General features: G+C 47.6%; 1 protein-coding gene across 2 annotated transcripts; it reads right to left on the reverse strand.

Annotated features, from left to right (window-relative positions):
- Positions 1-5,018: 5,018 nt before the first annotated feature.
- MEX3B (mex-3 RNA binding family member B) lies at positions 5,019-9,279 on the reverse strand. 2 transcript variants are annotated; one of them, XM_041469170.1, is made up of 3 exons: positions 9,143-9,279; positions 8,507-8,746; positions 5,019-7,539 (listed from the first exon to the last, which is right to left on the reverse strand). In XM_041469170.1, exons 2-3 carry the CDS (start codon positions 8,742-8,744, stop codon positions 6,233-6,235), a joined length of 1,545 nt encoding a protein of 514 aa, XP_041325104.1. In that variant the 5' UTR covers positions 8,745-8,746; positions 9,143-9,279; the 3' UTR covers positions 5,019-6,232. The 2 variants fall into 2 exon arrangements, with proteins under 2 accessions (XP_041325104.1, XP_041325103.1); XM_041469169.1 differs by lacking the exon at positions 9,143-9,279 and having other exon boundaries at positions 8,507-9,062.
- Between the last annotated feature and the right edge of the window lie 6 nt (positions 9,280-9,285).

The raw sequence follows: 9,285 nt of genomic DNA on the forward strand, positions 1-9,285 counted from the left end.
CACAGAAAAGGTGAAATTAATTAGCCAAGATGATACAATGAGTCAGTTCACAGAACTAAAGATCTTGAAAAACACTCCTTTTTCTAACTCTTAGAGGGAGGTGATTTACTTGCCCTTTGCAGTTAAATCATGGAAATAATTTCCAAATGTGTAACAGAAACTTTTGTGACTCTTACAAAACCATTGTTTACAGGCCATGCTCTCATTGAAATTTTCTTTTGATTAAAATGGCTTCTACTGTTTTGTACACCCATCAAAATGTAAAGAACATCAAAATGAAATAAAACTGCCACTAGATCTATAATGAACTGGAGCACTGCTAACTGTTGTCTGAGGTCTAAATTAAAGCTCTTTTGTAGAGGGTAAAAGTGAATAAAACATAAAGACAAAGGACAAAATAAGAGATGACAGACTATTCACCCATTAATGGCCATCGCATTTACAAGGCAATTGCCATTCATACTAATACAAAGTGGACCACACAATTCTACCAGGTATGAAAGGCAGAAGAGCCCTTGTACATAAGAGGAAAAAGCACTTTACTGTATTTTATCTCCATCATAAGTGGAAAACCAGTAATGAGGAACATCAAAAATCTCTTTCCATTCTCCATTGGAAACTAACAGAGCACTTCTCTTGGTGCAATCTTATCAAAGGCTATAAATTTCTCAAGACAGCTAATCAATCACATTTGTCATGGCAAAGGTATAAGATGCACTTAATACAAAAGTATTTAACTTTTATTTATAACTGACTGATTTTCTTAAACAATAATGATTTTAACAGTGGAGAGTTGTTACAAAAGACAGGGCAAAAAAATTCCCTAAGAAAAAGAACCATGAAACCTACATTAAGGAGAAATACTACCTGTGTGCCCTGGACAAGTGTATATATGCAAACAAACCTTACTTGCCAGTTTACTTTCTGAGGGGAACTGAATCCTACTATTTCATGGAGCCCTAAACTCAGAAAAATGCAACCCAGGGCAGATACTCATGGCTTCTGTAGCCACATCCCCACCTGATATTCCTTAAGGCCACAAATTCAGATTTTCATGATAGATGCTATTTCCCAAGACTGCACAAATCTTCAAAGATCGGGGCTCTGTGGTGCTCCCAGCATTGTACATGTATGCATGCATATACCTGGGGCACAGCCAGAGCTGCTCTATGTGCACAGATAACATTAAAGAATAATCCATACACCAAGTGCCTGGATAGTTTTGATACAGCTTCATCACAGGAGAAGCACATTGTGATAGAATCTATCTCTCTAATACCAAATATGCTTTTTGCTTTTTAATCAAAGTTAAAACTTAGATGAGATATAATTATTTCATATATCCAACTGTGAATGCTTCATTAAAAGCCTTACTATTAAGTAATAAAACTGCAATACGAGTTTTTCCATAATTACAGCAAGTTTCTGTTAACACCAATGCACTAAAAAGGGAAGGACTTTCTAATTGATGATTCCTCTGGATGATTCTATGCAGTCAGTTGTGTACACAAGTACATATTGGATAGATGATTACATTTACATATAACTCTGTATGTTTCCTGAGTATGAAGCAGGAGAGCACAGCAGTTAGGAGTGCCTGCCCACATCACTCACCGTTGGGCAGAGCACATATTCACCTGCAAACTCGGGCCCTTCGGCACCTGCCAGGTAGACTGTCATAAACAGGTAAACCAGAAATGCAAATGGTTATACAGACTGAAGCCTCCCTTGCCTACCTTAGATTTAAAATAGTCTTTGTTCTCTAATTAAATCATCTCTACTCAAGAGATAACTCGAGTTACAGGAAACACAAATAAGCAGAGGCAGGGTGAAAAATTCCTTTTTGCTATTTCTAGACCAACTAAAAGCAATACTCACCTGTGTGCTCTTCCAGAGGCAGAATCCACATTCACTTCAGTGACAGCAAGCATCATTTCAACTTCCAAAATGGCAAGACAAGGAGAATGGAGGAAAAAATACGGGTGACTGGGTTGGCAGAGAGGAGTGAGAAATATCAAACAAAAAGCAATTTAAATACCTTACTGTGTTAGATTCATATTGCTAAATTTAAAGTTTGCTTTTAACTCTCATTTCAATGGATTCACAGGAAAAAGATCTGAAGAGTAAATTTAGGTTTAATTGATCATTATAATTTATTTTATTAAAATAATATAGCGGAAAGACCTTTCTTCCAGTAAAGGGTTCTGCTTTGATGTCTGATTGTTATGCAAATTCTGTGAAGCACAAGATACGGACAGAGGAATAATTAAACTTAGGACTTTGTCCATAACAATTCTTACATATGTAAATGTACCCTGGTTTGAGATAATGATGTGTACATGAACTGGGAACCATACAAATATGTTGGGAAAGCCAGGAAACTCCCACAAACGTGCAGGTCCTCACCAGTGCCTCCAAACAGGGGCTGGGCCAGCAGGGCCAGGCTGCTGGCACGTGCCAGGGGCACCCACACCCCCAGCAGCCCCAGAGCAGCAGGAGCTCTGAGCTGGACACCCCCAGGAACAGCTCCCAGCACCGACACACAAACACTGGACAAACAGAGCGAGCTTTGTTCTGGAAGATAAACATTGACCATATACATCTATATATTTCAAAGCACTCAATTAGAAACTGAACTTTGCCCCTTTCTCAGGCTTTGAAATATTCTGGCCCCGAACACAGGCCTTTATTCTCCTTCGGTGTGGGCATCCCTCTTCCTCTCCTGCTCCTGCACACCATATGGCTCCCGACCCTGGGACAAATTCTGCACTGATTTATGGCCCCTGCAGTCTGAGGGACTGACCTACGGCATAAATCCGGGGCAGAGCACATGGGCAGCCTGCACGTTCCTCCCCATGCCGGTCCTGCTCCCGTGCACTCGTCTCTGCCGGCCGAGGATGGGGATTTACACCCCACTCTGGCAGCAGATCTGGCTCAGGGCACACCAGGGCAGCCCAGCAAGCAATGAGACCTGGCAGGATGGACACCACGTGTGCCAGCACACCCTGAAACACTCTCCTACAGAGAGAGGGGGATGCACCAGCCCTGCCAGCAGTGGAGGCTCCAGGCAGTGTCTCGGGTGGGTGAATGCTGCTGAGCCCCCTGGCTCTGCCAGCATCACAGGGCGTCACGTTTGGAAGGATGGGCAAAAGGCAAAGCAAGAGTAATCCAGACTGGTCCCTCTGCAGGCAAAATAATTCCCAAAGAGGAGTGAACACAACTAGTTTTTAAGGCACTACAGCCCACCTTTCCATCTCAAGACAACAGGCACATGGAGCATGTAAAGGGGCTGGAACAGCATGCAGAGGCTGAAAAGGAGCCAGAGCCATGGACCAAGAGGGGATTGCCTTTGTTTCTGCCACAGCCTGGTAAAGAAACAGCAAGTCCTGCAAGATGACCATAGACAACGAGGCCAGTTGGATTTACTGACAGGCTGGGCAGTCCAGGCCAGGGCATTCCTGAGCCAGGGGCTGTTCTGCAGAGGCTGCTCACAGCCATCCATAACACCATTGCCAACACCGGGGGCACAGCAGGATTGTACGTCACAGGGAAGAAAAGGAGACTTTAGTTTTCACATTTTGTGAAACCAAACAAAGTGATCAAATTCACTTTTTTATTTATAGTCATTTTCACAACTTCTCCCTGAAAACTGCACAGGATATTTACACAGACATGAGAAATTGATTGACGCATCATGAGAGCATTTCCTAAACACCCATCATCAAGAAAATATACACATGAACTTAAACTTCCTGATCTCTAAAGTAACTGATCTTGCCAAGGGTTTTTTCAGTGTCTGTACCGCTTATGTATTTAAACACATCTTCTCTGCCACTCTCTGGATTCTTTTCCACAGCCTTGAGGTGGGGGCTTTCTGCCCCCCATCCAAACCTCCAAGATTCCTGAGATAGATGCAACACTCAGTGAGGGATTTTAGCCCTATAAATTGGACGATACCACAACAACAGTTCAATGAAAGAAGCAAAAATCAAATCAAATCAAACAAAGAGATCCCATCATCCCCTGCCGCATCCTCCCTCCTCCCCCTTCCCACCCAACCAGCAGCTCTGGAGTCCATAAAGGAGATCGGAGCAGAGCAGCTCTGCCCATACACTGCTAAGCACAAAGTAAAGCATATGAAATATGCTACGCACTCTGCGTTTCCTTTGTTGCTTTCACTCACCCACTGAAAAGGGCAATGGAAGCTCTAAGATAAACATTTAGGCATGTGCAGCACCTTCTGCAATCTGCTCTAACATGCATCAGCCAACAGCCACTTCATCCCCATGGACTCCACCGAGCAGCACAAGTCCCTGCCCGCTGTGTCCTTGGGCTTGGCCGAGCATCCCTCGCCCCAACGCCACTGCAGGCACCAGCAACGCCAAACCAACCTTACAGGGCTATAAGTGTTTGATTCAAATAAGCTTATCAACACCAACTACCCCAGCCACAACTGCCAAATCCACTGTCAAGGACTCAGGGGGGTTACTGCAGCCCTTGCTCTGCTCCAGAAGAGCCAAGTTTGGGATGGTCCTGAGGCCCCTGGGTACAGCAGACCCGGCGCCTCCATCAGCACAGGGCAACAAAGGAGCCTCCCCTGCTCCCTCCTTCAGCTCCTTTTCAGTTTGCTACTGCCTCTGCTTTGTCTGCCAATTCACACAAACCCAAGTACTTTTCATGACTAGAGATTATTAAAAAAATAGTACTTTGTGCTGTGGAAAACCCCAGCAATATAACACATATTAAAAAAAAAAACACCTCTTTTTTTTTCATTAAAAACATGTTATAAAGTATGATAGCTGGCAGGATTATTCTGGAAGCCTGCATGAGTTCCAGCAACATTAGCATGACACAGTTTAAACTCCCAACATGTTTCACTGATACAAGCAGGAAACAAAAATTCCAGAAAAAACTCTCAGCACATGAAATCAAATCATCACAGAGAGTACCTTTTTTTCTGTAATATTTTATTTTATTTATATAGAAATACTTAAAAAAACATGAAGTAGCACCATTACTTAAGTTTTACTTTTATTATGTAGAACTTTAAATGTCAGAAAAATAAAACTCTTGATACAATTTCAAATCTTGTCTCAGCAAATATAATATTAGTATTTGACCATGAGGTTAAAGGCCCTTTATCATAAAATAAAATATACTTTGTTTTTAAACTTTGCTCAGTAAAGTACATTTAAGCTCAAGTAACGTCACCTACATATACATAAACAAGTGGTAAACAAATGTATTAAAATAGAAATACTAAAACTATAGTGGTGCAACAGAATTTTTGTAATTTCCACTGAATTCTATTTATACAAATGTTAGAAAGCTTCAACAGTTCCTTTTGACATATGTTTATACATTTCCATTTTTGTAATAATATAGAATAAAATATGCTTTATATCACTGAATAGAAAATATGCTGGGTGAAGCAGATTTAAAAGATTTTTTTCTGAACCTATAAAATCTCCATCCCAACAGAATACTGTTCAAAGCATTACACATTTTATGGTTTGTAATTCCGTTCACAATTGTGTGATATTAAAATAATACAGTGTTCTTTGCCATAAGGCCATACTAAAATAAAAAAGATTTAACCCAGCTACAAAAAGTTCACTGAACTTAAATTAAAATACTTGTAAACATCTTTGCAATATGAAATATAATTTTTCAAGTCAAAAAAGAATAAAATACTTCAATCTGTATTAATGCAATTTATCTTTAAAACCTTTAAACGTTTTTAATATATATAAGAGATATGTTACAGTTTTGTTGGTTTTTTTTTTCTTTTTTCTTTTTAAAAGTCTGATAAAGCTGCAGTATCATGGTTTTTCACAGGAACTTCTTGCCCTTTCATGAACATTCAGAAAAGTATCCACCCATAGATTTAATTATTTTGTAATAAGCATCCTAGAACTACCAGCACGTTTTACTAACAGTCCACACACCATTGTCATCATCATAAGCATCTTCTACTTTCAAATTTTTTTTTCAATTTTTTTTTTCTGTTTGTTTGTTTGTTTATAAAAAAAGGGGAGTTTTGGAAGCTTCGTATTAAAGTACAGTGTAAAAACTAGCCTAGCACTAGAATGGAGTCGCCCGTTATTATTTATAGCATGCACCCGCTGTCACACCACCCCCCAGCCCTCCCTCGGCCGCAGCCCGCACCCCTCGGCGGGCGGCGGCCCCGGCCCCGCCGGCCCCCCCGGTTCGTGCCCCCGGCCCGCGGCGCTCAGGAGAAGATGCGGATGGCCTGGGTGACGGCGCTGTGGCACACGGGGCACTGCGGCTCCGTCTTCTCGCAGATGCGGTTGGCGCACTCCATGCAGAAGAGGTTGTGGCCGCAGGGCACCAGCGCCGCGATCACCTCGCTCTCGAAGCACACCGAGCAGTCGCGGCTGCCCTTCCGCCGCACGCCAGAGGAGGAGCAGGAGGAGCTGGACGAGGAGCTGGAGGAGGAGGAGGAGGAGGCGGACGAGTCGGAGGGCAGCCCGGGCAGGTGGGCGCCCAGCCCGTTGGCGTACAGCGGGTAGGAGGCGGCCAGCAGCCGCCCGCCGGGGTCGCTGCGCACCCGCCGCGCCAGCGGGTGCTCGGTGCCGGCCGCGCTGCCGTGCAGGGGCGGGGAGAGCCGCGCCGGGGGCGGGGCGGCGGGGCCGCGCTCGAACTGCGGCCACAGGAGGGCGGCCCCGGGCGGCGGGGCGGGCGCCAGGTCGAAGCCGGGCGGCGAGTCGAAGGGCAGCTCGGAGCAGCAGTCCGGGGAGGAGAGGACGTCGCCGCCGCCCCCGCCGTACACGTAGCCGTTGGCGCTGTTGTTGTTGTTGTTGCCGTTGTGCGAGAAGCTCAGCGCCGGGCTCGGGGGGCTGTAGTCGGCCAGGCGGGCGCTGCCGCCCCCCCCGGTGCCGCCCCCGAAGTAGGAGTCGGTGGAGGCGCTGCCCAGCGAGCTGGAGCTGTCGTTGCGGTAGTTGCAGAAGGGCTTGCGGCCCGGGGTGGGTGTGATGCTGGGCGGCGTGGGCTTGCTCCAGAGGCTGCCCGTGCCGTTCAGCTCGAAGCCCACGTCCGTGCCGTTGGCGTGGAAGTCGTTCTCGTCCGTCAGCTCGATGATGCCGCCGGTGCGCATAGCGATGTGCGCCTCGATCTCCTCCCGGGCCCGGTCCACGTTCTCTGGCATGCCTGTCACCTCAAAGACCGGCTCCTTGTCCCGGCTCGGGGTCACGATGTACGTGTGCGTCTGCTGCTGGATGCGCTTGATGGTCGCCCCCTTGGGCCCCACGACCAAGCCCACCACGCGATAAGGCACCCGCACCTGGATGGTGGTTTGGCCGGGCAGGTTCGGGGGGCCGGGAACGGTGCCGTTCAGGGCTGTGTTCTTGTTCCGCGAGGCTCGGATCATGGAGAAGTGCTCGGCCGCAGAGATGATCTCCCTGCGGGCCATGGCCACATCTTCCTTTCTGCCCGTCACAACAAAGAGCGGCTCCTCCCCGCGAACCGGGGTCTTGATGTAGGTGTTGGTCTTTGCCCGCAGAGCTTTGATTTTACAACCTGGGAACGAGATGCGGAGATGGAGGGCGAAGGGGAGGGGGAGGAAGGGGAGGTGGTGGGGGAGAACCGGTTACAACCCATTGTTTGGGTGCAGCTAGGGAGGGGAAAAAAAAATACACACCCACCCGAAACACATTGCCCCCAACCCCAGGTGATCGCTGGCATCTCGTCCGGGAGCCTCGGTCACGGTGTAAAGTAATGTCAGCCCACAGCCCTGGCACACGCCCAAAGGCATCGCAAGTGGCCACCGACACATCTGCCATGCAAACTGCCCCAAAACTACCAACGTGCAGTTCACAGGGTCGGTAACACAGGGGAAAAAAAAATAAAAAACGGAGCGACAAAAAAAAAAAATTAAAAAAAAAAAAAAAAGCGGGCAGGAAAACTGCACCGCCAGAAAAAAAAATAAAATAAAATGCAAGCAGCCCTCACAAATCAACACACCCGCCAGTCCACATTCCTGCTCAGCACTTTCCTTTTGGAAAAATAAAATCAGTTCTTAAGGTGAGGAGCAGAGGCTGTACCGAATGAGCCATATTCCCCAATGCGGATGCTTTATTCCAACCCCATTGTTCCACTTCTCCACTCCATTTCTCTTCCTTAAAAATAATCCACGATTTCTAACTTTGGGGTGGTGGAGGGGGGAAAGCACCGAGGCTCCCATTTTCCTCTCGTTTCCTCTTGCAAATCTTAACTTTTGCAGCCGGAGGAAAGGACGGATTTTTATTATTTTCCTGATTTTTTCCCCAACCCGGCAGCTGAAAGTGCATCTCGAAACTGATGCATAACACTCCTCGGAAACATCACGTCTGCTACTGCACTTTCTTTGTCTGGGGGAAGCCGGCACTGGCCACCACCGCACGGCTGCAGCGTTCCTGGGAATGGCCAGTGTCGCATCTGAGCCGCCCGCCCGGCAGCGCGGAGGGGAGACCCGCGCCCCCACACCCCCTCGCATGCAGGCACCCACCTTGTCTCCCCACTATCTCAGCGACATGTTCCGAGCTGGGCACCGGGACGCATTCAGTCATGTTCACGCTCTTTTTCCGAGGCTCGTTGTCGTAAATGGAGCCAGTCTCGTCGTTGTCCAGCCCCAGCAGGGAGAGCTGATCCAGGGCGATCTGAAGGGCTCTTTGGTCATCCAGGGTCTCTCCCCCGCCACCACCACCACCACCGCCGCCGCCGCCGCCGCTCCCGTTCCTCTCCATGTCTGCAAAAAGCGAGCTGGGCATAGTCCCTGTGTGTGGTGCACCCTCCGCCTGCGCTCGGCTCAGTAGTAAGAGATCAGACACAAAGGAGAACCCAAGGCAGATGGCCAGCAGGAGAGAAGGGAAGGGAGGGTGGGCGACTGCTGGAGACCGGGGAATTGTTGCCTTTTGCTTGTATATTTTGTATCTTTTTTGCTTTTTTTTTTCCTCCTCTCAGTGCAATCCGGTTTATAAGATGTTCTCAGGACCCCCCCCACGACTCCCCCCCGAGGTTTTTTCGGTTGGCTTTTTTTTTTTCCTTTTTTTTTTTCCCCTTTTTTTTTCTTTTTTAAAGCAGTTTAAGCTATTTTTAAAAGACCAAGATAATTTTATACTTCAAGTAGTGCTTCCAGCCCCACCTGAGCGCCGGCGGAGGGGGCCGCGCTTGGGGTGCGTTTTTGCGGCGGCGGGGTAGGTTCGGGGTGTGGGGGGGTGCCCTTTGTGCGCCGTCGGGTTCGGGAGCGGCAGCGCCGCAGAGCCCCCCGGCACCGGCACCGCCCCC

The sequence above is a fragment of the Pyrgilauda ruficollis genome, unplaced genomic scaffold (assembly GCF_017590135.1).
Source record: "Pyrgilauda ruficollis isolate IOZ18807 unplaced genomic scaffold, ASM1759013v1 scaffold23, whole genome shotgun sequence".
NCBI classification, from domain to species: Eukaryota; Metazoa; Chordata; class Aves; order Passeriformes; family Passeridae; genus Pyrgilauda; species Pyrgilauda ruficollis.